The sequence below is a fragment of the Thalia democratica genome, chromosome 4, assembly GCF_965202585.1.
Source record: "Thalia democratica chromosome 4, ktThaDemo2.hap1.1, whole genome shotgun sequence".
NCBI classification, from domain to species: Eukaryota; Metazoa; Chordata; class Thaliacea; order Salpida; family Salpidae; genus Thalia; species Thalia democratica.
Genome location: NC_139168.1, coordinates 20,451,433 through 20,467,645, shown reverse-complemented (window position 1 = coordinate 20,467,645; position 16,213 = coordinate 20,451,433). Strand labels below are relative to the sequence as shown.

Sequence of the window (16,213 nt, the reverse complement as noted above, 5' to 3'; positions counted from 1 at the left end):
TTTACTTAAGTCGTTAAAAAAAAATTTTTAAATTGTTAAGAAGTTTAATTAACAATTAAATTAAGTCAACTAGGTCTTTAAATCTCGTTTTTTTAATAAATAGAGATATTTTAAAGAAAAGGAGTTTAAATAATATTAATTGTTAATTCAAAAATGATTTGGTTACTCAACTACCAACTAAATATTTTATTATAGTTAAAACATTTTGGTATGAAGTTAAAGTATTTGTCATATGCTACTTTGTAAAGGTTAACTGAAAGTCTCGTGAAAGATTAACAATTTAGATGGTAAATAATTCAAAAGAACGAATTAAGATTTTTATCTCAATTGTTTTACAGTTGTTTTGACTTTGCAAAATGTTAGTTTTTGTTAGAATCAGCAGTTTTACCACTAGTAATCTTAAAGAACAATCAGTGTAGTAAATCATTAACCAAAATATCTGGACTTAGCTTATTTGGTCTTAATAATACTGTGAAAAGCACCACTAGGTAACTTTTGCATTTAGCCATATAACTAATATATTATGATAAAATAAACATTAAGGTAATGCCGAAAATTTTATTGAAATAATATTTTTATTTTATTTATAACAATCCATATATTGTAGTCCATCAGTGGCTTAGGCCTTAGAACAGGTGGCTCAAAGCAAATGCGGAATTTATGAATATACTTAAAAACTTTTTTTTAATATTTAGTTGTAGCTATATATCACCATAGTCGCAAAAAATAGCCAAACTGCCCGAAATATAGCAACTAAACAAAAATAAGGTCAAAAAATCACGGAAAATAATTGCTCGTTTGTAACAAACCCGATGTTGTAGTTCGCCTTGTCCATCAACGACTTGGGCCTGAACAGGTGACGCAATGCGAATGCGGAGGGTTTTGAAGACGTGGACAGCAACTTGGAGTCGACTCCTCCCAAATACTCCAACGAGTTGCCCTTCAAGTTGCCCTTCGGAGTGAGAGTGTTGTACATCGGTGATCCTAAGTTAAATTTACTCCAAATTGATGTATTTATATTTTATTCTCATAGTATTACATTGAATAACTGGGGAAAAATTAATAGAAACACATGTTTCAGTGTCAAATAGTTTCATTGGTGATTCTGAGTTTAAAATAAACTTATTACTCAACTTTTTGATGGTAAAACGTTTGATTTTTGATATTTAGATTAGTCAAATTGATAAACGCATGCCAAAAAATTATTAAGAGTATCTGCATTTTATTTTCTTAAAATTGTTACAAAGGTTCCTTAAGCAATAAATAGTTTTTTTTCTAGAATAAAAATTTACAGGTAAAATAATAAAGTATAAGATATAAAAAGATTTATCAATAGCTATTATGACGTATAAAAAACATTACATAAAACGCTTTGCAATATATAACAAGTAGTACTTAGTAATTACAGCAATTTGACCAGTGGTAAATTATTTGATAGTTTTTTTAATATAAAAAATGCAAGTTTAAGTTATAAGCAATACAAGCTGTAGTAGTACCGTAATCGGCTTTAAAAAAGACTAAATTTTTGTTAATATAAACACAGAACATTTTTACAATCATTTACTTTGATGACAGTATCAAAAATAATAAGGAACAAAAGATTTACAAAAAGAAAGTATTGATTAAATCAGTTAATTTTGACAAGAGTAATATTTACCAAATATAAATACTGTAAACATAAAACATTAAGATAAGATCTAACTATTTATTTTTTGATCTTAGATTAACTTGTATGTAATGTATTTACATGGAAATAATTTAGTATTTTATCATTTATTATACTGGTAAACAAGTTGAACATAATTTTTTGCTAATACCATATTAAATAATGTTTTAAATATCTTATGCATATTTTACCTATAAGCTTTACTGTTATATTTAATAGCAACTTTATGCTTAAACTTTACTCTTAAACTTGAAACTAAAACTCAAAAAAAAAAATTTTACTTATTTATTGAGTCCGTTTTTGTTAATGTTTATCATTCCAATTAAGTTAATATCTAGTTAAACTTAAACAATTTTTAAAATTTTGAACATTTTAGGTAAATTTATACATCAAACTAGCTTAGTAACATTTTCTCTAAATATTTAAATATTTAAAATACCTTTAAAATTTTAACACAACTATTTACAATTTAGATAAGATTTTTAACATAATTTAGCTGGAGGCTACAAATTTTCATCCAGTGTGACAATTATAAACATAAAAACGACAATTTTCGACTAAATATTTACACTACTACTACATACTAAACTAAAGCTATACATTTAAATTATGTTTCAACATTTAAATATCTGCTTATGCTAATATAAAAAACAAATGTAATCTAAATTATAAAATTACATACTAAACAACTTAATGTTAAATGTTAAAATTATAGTGAACGTATAATAAGACACATTCTCTTAAACTGTAATAAACTATTTACTGCATCAAAATGTATTTTTTATTCATATACAGTTAAGTTTTTTTAATTAATTATTTCAAAAACTCAAACTTAATGGTCATAAACATTAAAAACATATTGATAAAGCAAAATAAACTTATTTTTACAACACAAAAAATATTGACATAAAACTTTCATTACGATTAAAGCATAAACAAAAACAATAATTAATATAAAACATTTTAAATACATTTTACAACATGTATATATCATTACAAATTACAACAGATTTCACTTACCTCCTCTTGTTTTTATTTTTAACTGGTTTATCACTGAGTTATAAGCTTGCATTTAAAAATAAATATTTTGTTAACTTTTTATAAAACTCCATTAAAAATTTGATGGCTTTTATTTTACTAATGATGAACTATTAAAAACAATTTAAACAAGCTAAACTCAAGGTTTAGTAGTTTACTTCTAAAACACAACAATAGAATTTTTAAAATGAGCAAACTAATTAAACTACTTATAAGATTGTTTAATTTTTTCTAATATTTTTTTTTATCTAACTTTTTTTTTCAAGCTTAGCAAAATATATTATAAAATTTTAAAAACTGTATGATCAATTTCATAGACTATTGTTTATGAATAAAGTTTTAAATACAAAATCAATTCTTGTGATACTTATTAACATTACTTAAATTTATCATTAATTTATCATGCCTATGTAAATAGAAAAAACACAATTAAATTTGAAATTATCTAAAATTAAACTTTGAGCTCTTTATATATAGTTTTAGAATTTACAGCTAAAACGGCTAAACTTAAAAATAGCTGTTTGAAAATCGCTTTAATAGTAAATTCACTTATCGAGTTAAATATGTTTTATCAACTTAATGTTTGAAGGCTAAGACCTTAAGCAATTTCATTTATGAGTATTTTAGCATTGAAAAGCTGTTAAAATAAAGATTACATGAATACTTGCACTCATATATTTCGTCTGTTCAAATACTTGAATTTTAATAATCTCTTTTATTTGTATAAGTACAGTTGTGACTCTAGAGGTAAATATTCGTACATGGGTATGTTTTAATTTGCTTTAAAGCACTCGAATTCAACATCTTAAATTTTAAATGCCTTAGTAAAGTAATGTAATAAATCATTTGAATTGATTTCTTTCATCAGATTACCTACAAAATTTTAAAGAATTACTTCTACAATGCATGCACTTCAAAAATGTTAAATACTGAGCAAAACAGTTTGCAGTATCTTTTTGTTAATTCAAAATTTCAAAATTTTATGTACATCTGTAAAAAAATTGACAAATACTATACTTGTTTTTTTAAAGTACATATTCAGTAGTTGGATATAATTCAGAAATGAATGTAATGTAGAACACATAGAAATATAAATCAAAAGTAAGCTTTAATTTCCATTACAGATATTTGTTCAAACACTTCAAAGCAGAATCTTTTTGATGATTTATCTAGTCAAGTGCTTTCAAGAGCCGGTAGGAATAATTAGAAGTTATTCTACCATGAAATACCTGACTGAAAAATTTCTACACAATAATCAACCGAAAAACTCTACCATGAAAATTTTGAGTTTATTTGCTTTTTCATAAGTTTTAAACTGGCTTTTTCAGCGTTTCAATATTTAAAAAGACAAAGCTAACTTTGACTTTAAAAATATTTAAAAAATAATAATAAAGTTGCTTTCTTTAAAATTTGTTAAAACATTTATGTTATAAAGGGCATATTTGTTCGATTGTTTTATTATTTCAGCTGTACATTAAGCTTATTGTTTCTTTTTTAACCACAATGGGCCTTATTCAAATAAAAAGATTGATAAAACTTTGTAGCTTTTGTAACTAGTGTATTTTTATTAATACTTTGAAATTAATTAAAGGCACGTAAATAAAACCTACTGTATGTTATTGCTAATAATACTATGATTTTTTTAAGTTATTCAGTTTAAACTAATACTGACGTTTTAGTTTAAGACACGTAAATATGACCTTTAAATTATTTTATTGTACTTGCAAGCAAATGTTTTTTCATTTTATCATTTAGTGGCACATGAAAACAAAAAAACTATAGATTGTTATATCTTTTAAGATTGTTATATCCGAAAATGAAACAGAAACAAAGCTCTAGTATTAAAGTTTAAATGTTGCAATAATTCAATTAAAATATTTTCTTAACTTCTACCGAAATTCATATTTCTTGAAGTTCTTGAAGTTCTAAATTTAAACCTCAAATTGGAACTTGATGACATATAAAATTAGATGGAATTTACAAAACATTAGAGGAATGCATAATTACCAGGTGTATGTTGTAACAATTGAAATGGAAAAATATTTCATAAGACACTGTCAGTCTTTGAAATTCATAAAATACTTTTGAAAACTTTTAAAACCTTCACTGAGATTGAATTTCAAATAATATTATAACACTTAGATATACTTACCTAGTGTGTACGGGCTAGTTGGTGTCAACCCTGGTGTTTTATTTATATTTTTTTTATTACCACTAATATGATAAATATATATCTACCTGGAGTATACGGACTAACTTGTGTCAACCCTGGTGTTACAGTTTGTTATTACTATTGATTATTTATACAATTGGTTTAAATTCTTTATATTTACCTAGAGTATACGGGCTAGTTGGTGTCAAACCATGTTTTATAATAAAATGTTTGTTTTTTATCATTATTTAATATACCTACCTGGAGTATACGGATTAGTAAGGGTCAACCCTGATGTTTAACTTATATATTTTTTTATTGCCACTAATATGATAAATATACATACCTGGTGTATAAGGACTAGTTGGTGTCAAACCAGGAGTCAACACGTTTGTAGTGATGAGTCCATCATCGTTGTTGACATTCAAATTCTTCTTTGACGATTTAGTCTCCAGCTTCCTGGTCATTATTGACAGTTCTTCCGGGTGTCTTATGTCTGTGTTGAACAATAATGTTAAAAGTTTAATAGGTTTTAATGATAAACATAAGTACAACTTAATCATTTTTTAGGTTTTGAAGTTTATATTTGGTTTCAAACTATACAACAACAGTCTTTAGTATTTAAACTTTACTTAAGAAAAATAATGTACACTTATTTGAGGTGCTAGACAAAAGTATTTATATCAAGTATATTTTTATTTGACAATTCTTTCGGGTGCCTTATGTCTGTGCTAAACAAAAATGCTTCATCAATAACTGTATAAAAACCATCACTATTATTTGTACGATGTTTCAGTATTTTTATTTTTTGTATAATAAATATCAATAAAAATGAACAATTTTTTTAAAAAGCGATAGATCATATTTGATTACTAATATACAACAATATGTGGTAAATAGAAATTATAATAGTTTACTATAGTTTATTGATTTTAAGCTAAGGTATTTTATAAATGTTTTAATGATAAATAGATATACAAGTTAATCAATTTTGTTAAGTACACAAACTTATATTTGGCTAGGAACTATACAGCAATCATCCTTAATATTTTAACTTTACTTAAAGTAAAATAGTGTACACTTGTTTGAGGTGCTAAACAAAAAATACTTATATCAAATAGATTTATAAAAGGAGTTTCTCATTAGCCTACTTTTAAATTGGTTTTAGATGAATAATGCATCATTTAATGATTTTACAAAGAAAAAATACACATATTAGATTAAAAATATAAAAACACAACTTTTTAAAAGTTTAATAGTTTGCAAGTTTTATTTCATGTCTATTATAAACTCATTTCACCTAAAAAGTACAATTGTGATTTGTTTTAATAAATGGATAAGCTTTTAAAACTTTAAGTAAACGTTTTAAGTTTTTTTTTTGTGTAAGCTATACACTAATTAAACCTAGTTACTTGATATGATGAAAAATAAACGCTTTTAATTTTTATAAAACATAAGTTTATTTTTAAAAGTCCTTCCGGTTTTGAATTGATTAATGTTTTTTTTAATATAAAACTAAGTATTTTTAATCACTCTAAAAACATATAACTAAACTAAACATTGTATAAGTAAATTATTTTAATATTAAATCGTACATGCAATATACACATAAGTTTTACACAAATTAATTAAACAGTAATCACAAATTAGACTTGAATAATTTTAACTTTATAGCTTTTCATAATTAAGAAATGCCTTAAATTTTAGAGTACTTTAAAGGAACAACTTATATTATAACTTTTTTTTGTGGTTTTTATTTATTTTACAGATAATAAAAATGTTAATACATCACACAAAAATTTTTTTTAACAAATAATACTACCAACACAGTTGTTTCAAAAACAACAAAAACACCAACTCTCTAAACATTAAAATAAAAGCAAGCAAGAATAAATTGTGAAACTTTAAAGTTAAATAAATTAAATATTAATAAAGTTCAGTGTCAAAATTCTATCTTGCTTTAAAATCATCCGACAAAAATTCCATGAATATTTTATTTGTTTTACTTTTTGGCAGTCAAAACAAACTTTAAGAAGAAAAATTTAATATTTAATTTTAAAACTACAACTTAACTTTTTTGTCATTGTATGACATTTTTACAGTAGTAATTTTTTACTACAAGTTATTTATTTTCGTATTATAACCTGAGTATTTAAACTTGACATGATTTAGTAAAACTGTGTTCATTGGTTATCAAATATTGGCTTAATTGTATGCATGTCAATATGAGTCAATATGTAGAAGGGAGTTGACTATAAACTTGAAAATTATTGTGATTATTTTTAAACTTGATATTACCATCTGTGTGCAGTAATTTGATATAGATTTAAGTAAGCAACTATTATTCAATTTTACCTTAAACAATGAAAAGAATTTACTTATTTAATGGTTTATATTAAAAAGTTAACATAAAATTTGATCTATTCAAAACTGGAAGGACTACTTAAAATAAACTGTTTAACTCTTGTATTTATTATTAGAGTAAAAAAAATAAAAAAACATTTACAATGTATCTTTTAAAAATAAACGGTTTTTTTTTACTTGTATGAAAATTTCATAAAAAACATAAAAACCAGTTGTCATGATAAACTTTTAATTATAATTTCAATAACCAGCTGTAAATTAAATTTCATTACAAAACCAACCAAAAAACTTGCAGATGTCTTTTACTGTGAAGAACAACTTTTCAGCAAAGTTAACTTTCACTTTGGCGTACTGTAAATCTGGTAGTTGGATTCTCACCACCTGTGTTTCAAAATGTTCAATGTTTGAATTATGTACCATATGAATTTGACAGGAAATTGCACTAATTATATACCTTGAATTTAGGCTATAAACATCCTCATGTAATCAGTGTTTCCAAAACTCGAGAAAAAATGTACAATAGAATATCTTATTATGTTAAAAAGTTTCAAATGATTTGTTACTACTTAATAAGCTCAAGCTTTTTATAATTAGTGTTACATCACCATTTTAATTTTTTAATTTTATAGTTTTTAGTTACTCCAACAGTTAATAATTAAACATGATTCTTGCAGGTTTGTATTTAAAACATATGTTTCAGCATTAATATTTAAAACTATATTACAGTACCAACTTGTATGTCTAAAAACTTTAAACTTTGTGCTTGGGAATACATACAACTTGATAGTTATAACTTTAACCTTACTCTTGCAAATTAAATTAGAAATAACACGTATGATCAATGCTGTTGGAAATTATATTTAGAATGTCTATCAATACTGTACAGTCGACAATATATCAACTTAACAGGGTGCACGCCTATTCAAATTCCGACAACTCAAATTCTTAACAAAAATTGAAACAGCTAAAAATAAAAAAGTAATCTATATTTTTCTAAAAAAAATGCATATGTAAATCATATCAATATCTACATGGCCATTTTTTTCTTTTTGCAAAAAATTAAATATTTTTTGAGAAATGGTTTTATTAAAGTAAAAAGTATAGTTATTTTTAGTAACTTTAAAGTATCTTTAAAAAATATTTTAGATTTTCAAAAAAATAAAAGTGGCTTGTAGATATTAATAAGATTTACATACGCATTTTTTATTTTTTTTAAATTTATATTTCTTTTTAAGATATAGTGTTTTAAATAATTTCTAAGAATTTGAATTGACGGAATTTGAGTTGTTTGAATTTGAATTGTCATGTAACCAACTTAACATTACAAACCTTGTGCTTGGGCGTGTAGATCAATTTTGCGTCTGCCTGGACCTCATACTTTCCCAACACCTGTGTGGAACAACACATTATAATAATTAAATTATTGTTGTTATCAATATTTTATTAACTAAAATTTAAACTTTACCATAAATTTTACCTTAAGATTAAAATTTAATTTGTTTTGTTTTTTAAGTAGCTTGTTTTTCATTTAATTGTTCAAATACTATTTTCCATTACTGCTACATATCTTTTTAGATTTATATATAAGCATTGACAAGATCTTTGACCAAAAGTTAGTTTGCATAATAAAGTCTTGAAATAATAAAACATAAACACATTAGAATAATCAAATTATACTTAATGTTTTTGCAAAAATAGTTAACCTGTCCCATTTTGTCTAGCCACTTTTGCCTGTCTGGCCACCAAAGCTCGTAGTCAGACCAACCGATGTGGACGTCTGGTTGAAAAGTAATTTTATTAGCAATATGTTTATGTGACAACATTTTTGTTTCAAAAAGATGTTATATATACATATTATTTATATATTATATTATAAAAATAACAGACCATATATTATATACTTATATATTGGACCATATTATGTTTATATAATAGCATTTTTATTACTATATACATAGAGATTATGAAGTGATAGTGATAAATGGGCTTAGTGTTAATAATTAACTCTCCAATGTGGGTTTCTGATTAAAACAAATTAATTAGTATTGTGTTAGTATGACAATATATATTTAATAGGGATAAAATAAATTAACAAATGATGTGATGTATTGAGAGTCAGATTGCCAGACGTTGACTTCTGATTAATTTATACTTGTTTTAAACATGCTTATAACTATCTGTGTTTGGTAAATTAAAATTCATTAGATACAATAAGTAAATAAAAAATGTGGTGTGTACATAGATTTTATAGGACTAATAATACATATGTACTATAAGAAATATACTGTATTATTAAAAAAATAGAATATGATAGTACAAACTACCAACTGAAAAAAAAAACTAGTGACATCATTAAACGTTTAGTGTTGTTAAAAAAAGTGCATTGCAACAAATCATTAATTATTACTCTCTAACTGTCTGACTTATACCCAGTCTGTTATCTATATTAGAATCTTTTAACAAAATAGAAAGGTATATAGACTAAACCACTACAATAACTATATAAGTTGTGTAAAAGTACATTGTAAATACTTAAGTATTTTATATAAACAACTCAACATGTATGCAATTAGCCTACATTGTGCACATTTCTATTTCTCAACAAATTCTTCTGATTTAAATTTAATCTATCAATATGTGTTGAAATGTTAAGCCATGTAATTTTTAATGTATGTGATCATAAATGTTAACATTTTTAAATAGAGAAGATTGTATAAGATACATACAGAATAAACAACAAGTAAGTACAAGTGCAACAATAATGTATTGATCAAAGTTATAAAGCTGTTTAATGAAACAAAATATAAGTTAATTCAAGCAATAGTAGAATAAGAAAATTAACAAAAGAAGTAAAACAACTAAAGTTGAAATGCAAGCAGGAAGTTTAGAAAAAAACTTGACAAATATTTTCTAAAAACTCTTACACATTGTTGAGCTTATTATAAAAAAGTTATTTCATTTAACTAGTTATACAGTAAACTTTACTTATAGAAAAGTTTTTCCAGGTTTTTTTGTGATTTTTTTCAAAGTTTCAGGTATTTTTACAGAAGTTCTCAAACTCCAGAAAGGTTCAGGATTCCAAGTTTTTTGGCAGCCATGAATAATTAAAACTTCATCATCACACTAATAACTCAAATTTAATAAATACACTACTTGACATCTTAAACCAGGGGTCAAAAACCTCTTGAAGCCATAACCAAAGTTTATTTGAAATGATTTGTTAGATTCTCATAAAAAAAATTTGTTTTACTTATAAATTTTTTTTTAATTGTTTTTTCAATCAACATGTTATCAAAAACCCAGTTATCAAAATGTTATCAAAAACAAAATGTTGTTATGTGCAAGTTACAGATTGTTAAATTTATCATTAATCTTATTGTACATTCAAACTCACCATACTGTGACTTCAGAGTGTCCACCAGCTTGGCAATCACGCCGCCAATGTGCAGATCCGAGGTGACCAGAACGGACACATGGAGCTCGTTGCTGCCGTCCTCCGTCTTCATGTCCGTCACCTTGATGTTCAGCTCCCAGCTGCCATCAGCGTACTTCCCGTCCGCCATCCTGACTCCTGACAACGCCATGTTTCGATTGGTTGTTTTGTGAGTTTGAAGTAATTTGATTGGTTTACTTGAAACTTAAAACTAATTAAAGTGGCTGCAATTGTCATTAGTTGTACAATTCAAACCAATCAATAATTGATAACTTGTTGTTAACATTATTGTGTGGTGAAATTAAAAAAATATTTTATACTAGTTGGCTCCTGACAGCGCTATGTTTTGATTGGTTGCTTTGTGAATTTAGTGCGATTTGATTTGTTAAAAGTGTTTTAAAGCTTTTAATTAACTAAGACTGCTACAATTGATTATTTGGTGGTTTAGTTAAATAATTTAGTCAAATACAATATGATAATTTATTGGTAAGTGCCATATTTTGATTGGTTGTTTGTTTGGGTTTGGAGTATTTTGATTGGATAATCATAATTATTGCATAGGTGGCCTTTTTACAGCTTACATTTTCTCATAAGTTGCAGTTGTTAAATGTGAAAATTTCTTTGTCAACAATGTGATAACCTCCGTAGTTTTTCACAGACTAATATTAGTTCAAAATGGCTTAGTTAGCATAATTCAATGTATTGGCTAAGAGTGACCACTAAATTTAATTGATCATGGTTATAGTAGTTTTAATATAAGATGATTAAAATAAAAAGAATTTTTAAGTGTTTTTAATAACACTTTTGCTAACTGATGTCATGATTATATTGTGTGACCTAATAGGTGTAGGGGTCCTAATGATGGCTTTGGAATAGAGCGTTGCAAGAACAAAAACATGGCCAACACATATAAAAAAATAAATATAATAACACATATTCTTAAAACCTGTCTTTAAACAGAAGCTCAATTTAAAACAAAAATGCTGCAATTCTACTTTTGGTTATGACTTAAAAATCTTAACAAATTTGAAATACTTTTAATCATTTTTATAGGGAAATAAAGTTATATTTTTCGTACTTCAGACCTTTAAGGATTTTTAAGTTGTGAAATTCAATTTTATTACTAAATAATTACTAAGATTAAGAAAAAAAAAGTTAAATTTTCAGATTTAGGTAAAAAAAAATATCAAATTTCACACTCCTTTATATGATGTTAATTGTAATTAATTCAAATTTTTATAAAACTAATAGTATTTAAAAAAAATTGAAGTAAATTTATGAATTTAGTTCCTACTGCACTGTACATTTTTTTAATTTATTTATTAGCTCTCTGATATTAATATTATAAATTGATATCTTCTAAAATCGACTTTACAACAATCATATCATCTAGACTAAATTCATTTCATTTCATTCAAATAATTTATTACAGTACCATCCTATGGGTCATATTTCAGATTTATTTGTTGTGTTGTATCAATTTGTTTGTAAGGCGTTCTTTTGTGCTAAAATGGTGTTTTACAATAACTTCTAAATTACGACAGAGAATACTATTCAAATTTACTAGGTAATTTGTTGCAATGATTGGCGCTCGAAATATTTGGGTCCAGAACAGGGTTTCCCTTGGAGGCCATGACAGATACTCAGGGGGCCACGAACAGCAAAGTGGTAAGAGGAGAGGCATGAGGTCAAAATTTGAAACTTACACTAGGTATTCTTGAGTTGCAGATGATTAGAAAAAAAAAGTTCTTCGGTGTTCCATCGTAGTTTATAAGTAATCTTGTTGAAGGGGTCCATGGATTTTACAATATCTTTAAAGGGGGCCATTTACAAAAAGTTTGGGAAACCCTGGTCTAGAACCTGGTAAAAGAAGAACCTTTCGGTCATGAAGTGACAAACCACTTAGATATCTTTTAACTTCTTTTAAAAAGGACATGGAATTGTTTTTTTTTTAAATTTGTGTTCTGTTTTTACAAATGGTTTTTAGAGAAAAAAGTTATTTTTAATTCTATTCACTCATCTTTTCTTAACATATGATTTTTTTCAAAGTTTTTTAGCTAATTTAACTCTTCATTTTCTTTTTAGACAAATCAATTATTAGTTTATTTTATAGACAAGCAACAGGTTTAAACCTGCACCAGATAGTTTAGTTTATTTGGTTTAAAAAAACCATGTCGTTACAGTAATAAACTTTTAGTTACTTCGGCCTATTTGTTAAATAGTTTTTGCTGATAAAAAAAATAAATTTATATATTATCGAGTTTTATTTGTTTAAAATTTTATCGTATTTTTTTTTGAAATTTAAGTGAGTAAAATAGAAAACTAAAAAAAAAATTAAATATAACCGTTTTATCTTTCCTAAGCCTAACTAAAAAAATTCGATGTTTACCAGCAAGTTTGAGATTTCGAGATTAATTTATGGTAAGTTTTCTTATCGAAAACTTTGGTAATTACTAATTACTCTGTGCTTAACGATGAAAGTGTTAGCAAAATTTAGCTTAAACTTACAAATTAAAACTAAATACTTTACTTATATTTTGCAAGGCTCTAATTTGCACTGTAAGTCATTGATGTATGTTGTAGTTGGAAGCCAACCATTTTTAAACCGACTTAAGATAGGATTTTAAACGATCGAAAACTAAGCACGAAATAAGGTTTGCTTCTAGTGAAGAAAGACAGAAAAAATTTCGTAGGATGTATTGGTTTCCTACAATGGATGTTATGAAAGAAGTTAATGTTCGTTGTAATGAAGCATCTAGAAAAAGTAAACAACCGTCGACTTCATTTACACGAGTAAATTTAAGTGAAGATGGAGGTTGAAAGTTTTATCAAATAAATCTTCTACGTTGTAGCCTTTTTGTTTGAGATAAAAACACCATCCACATATTTAAAGTAAATTATCAGCTTATCTAAATTCTGAAATAAAATAGATTTATAATATCTGACGAAAATGTTCGCTAATAAAAGACCTAAAGAACCCTCTATGGCCACACCATCATATTTTCTATATGTACAATGATTAAATCTAAAAAAAAAATCCTTGACAGCCATATATAACACACTTATAAATACTTCTTTGATAATAATTGGCGGCTTAAACAAGAGTTATAAAGTTCTTTAATACAAAAGTTAATTGTTTTATCAAGTGGGACATTAGTAGAACTGCTTCAAATGTCAAAAGAAAATGGTCTAATGAACTTGAGCTTTTACAAAGAGTCTCAAAGAAATAAAATGAGTCTTTTACATACATATAAAATAAATTTAACTTGAAATATTAAACGAGTAATACTTTTTGTTAAATTAAATTGAAAAAAAAGCCTTTTATATTAAGCCATAAGTAGAAGTAAATAGCTTTAAAATGTTAAAATTACCCTAAAATTAAAAATTAATTAAGTGAATTTTTAAGAACTTGTTTTAGAGTTTCTAAACATCTAAATTTTGAAACTATACTTTTTACACAAACTTTAATATTTAAAGTATAACTTTATAACTGTTTTTTAACAAAAATAAACATTAGGTTGTAATTTGGTATATTGATCAAATAATGAACTTTTTCAGTAACTTAACGTTGTCTTTTAAAGTTTTAAAACTAGTATATACTGAGTTTTTCTTTGACACCACTGACATCAAAATCAATATATAAAAAACGGTATATTTATATTTCAAACATTTTTATTCAGTACTTGTGGTTTTGAGATTAAATATAAAGCTATTAATATAAAGTTTATCTTTTTAACTTTACTCAAAAGAAAAACTATAACATAAAACTGTAAAAAATGTTATAAAACACATAAATAAAAAAGTACAGAAGTTCTTTTGAAACTTAAAAACCTACTAAAATATTTTATTTTATTCTAAACTTGTACATATTAAAGAACCTTACGGTGGAAAAACTTAATTCTAAAATATAAGTTGTTTTTATTGCTTTGTGTTCAAAGAATATACTTTTTTTCTTTTGTACTTAACACTAAAATTTTAAAGCCGTATTAGTAGATGTACTGAACTGAATACTGACTATTACAAAAATACGTAGTATATGTTAATTTGAAACATTAATAAAACAAAAATTCTAGCCTTACCAAAAGCTTTGTAGTAAAACTATCTTAGTAAAACTATCAAGCAACAATAGAAACAGATAATTTAACAAAAATATACATTGGACTAAGTGGTAATCAACTAAAAAAACGCATATCTACACACAACACAACAATAAAAAGCAATCCAAATGACAAAAACTACCTCCAGTATAAACAAGCAACTGAACTCTCAAAATTAACCCATAAATTAAAAAATGAAAATAAGAAATACAAAATAAATTGGAAAATATCACAAAGGGAGAAAAAACCAAACCCAGAAGTTATGACATGCAGGTTGTGCTTAAAAGAAGCTTTACTAATCCTTGAATCCGGTACAAACTGCATCAACAAAAGAACGGAATTAATGAACTCATGCAGACACAGAAACAGATTTTTACTAATAAATTGGAAAGCAGACAAAACTTAAACCAAATCACAATTAAAGTAAAAAATAGGTTATTTTTCTTGATTTTTTCATTGAGTTTTTGTCGACATTTGGCTTAAATTGGAAAAAAAAAATTAAACAGTTCTTAATTCAACTTAGATAAATTTTTTAGAATTTTTTTTAGATAGTTATTAAATCCGTTTAAATTTTGATTGTTATGTTAACTTAGCACAAATTAGATTTTGAAATCTTCAGCGACTTTGAGTTTTATTAATGTTTTGTTGACTCTTGGCTTAAAACCACAATTCAAGACAATTCTTAATTTCATTTAGATAAATTTAAAGGTATAAATATTTTACTATTATTATTTTTTTAAAGAAAAGCTATGGATTCAGTTTTTTTTTTTTTGACTCATTATAATAATATTAATTCAATCCTTTTTTATAAAACTAGTACCAATTTTACCTAAATATACTCTGATATGCTTGAATTTTTTGAATATGCAACATTTTTGTTTTTGTTTATATTCTTCACGCATGAATAAGTTTTTAAACAGCAGTATAATTAACTAACATTGTTATATGCAGTTTCATATTTTATTTTGCTTGAAAAGGTCGCAATCTCTTGCCACCGAAACCGGTCGCAAATAAAATATAAAATTTGCATAAATCTATTTGTACTAAAACTATCAAAATAGTTAATTAATTATTCGGTGTTAAGAAAAACAAATATGAGTTCAAAGCTATTTAGTTTATTTACCTATTACTAACCAGTTGTGATTATTGATATAATTTACAGAAGCAAATTTTATCCTTCACTTTAGTGTTGTTTTCTATTATAAGTTGTTTTAAACAGGGGCTAGTATTGACTTTAAATAAAAGTTATTTAAATACCTTTAGCTCGATTAGTAACAATTAGTTTTAAAGTAAAGTTGAATGTTGTAAACCTTATTCAGAAAAATAATATATTTTTGATATTAAGTAATTTTTTAAAACCTAGTATGTATCGTAGAGATAGTTTAAATTTAACTTGAAAAACAAGAATAACTTAATATGTAAAGTTTTTGTTTTAACTTTATGAAAACTGTTTTATAAACAAA

General features: G+C 25.1%; 1 protein-coding gene across 1 annotated transcript in view; it reads right to left on the bottom strand.

Moving 5' to 3' along the window:
• Positions 1–10,872, bottom strand: part of LOC145835226 (fermitin family homolog 2-like) — a 42,960-nt gene extending 32,088 nt beyond the window's left edge. Inside the window, exons 1-6 of the mRNA XM_082942786.1 lie at positions 10,615–10,872; positions 8,924–8,997; positions 8,550–8,609; positions 7,502–7,601; positions 5,203–5,352; positions 810–984 (exon numbers count right to left, since the gene is read on the bottom strand). Coding sequence (XP_082798912.1) covers positions 810–984; positions 5,203–5,352; positions 7,502–7,601; positions 8,550–8,609; positions 8,924–8,997; positions 10,615–10,804 — 749 coding nt within the window. The 5' untranslated portion in view covers positions 10,805–10,872. The remainder of the gene's footprint in view (positions 1–809; positions 985–5,202; positions 5,353–7,501; positions 7,602–8,549; positions 8,610–8,923; positions 8,998–10,614) is intronic.
• Between the last annotated feature and the right edge of the window lie 5,341 nt (positions 10,873–16,213).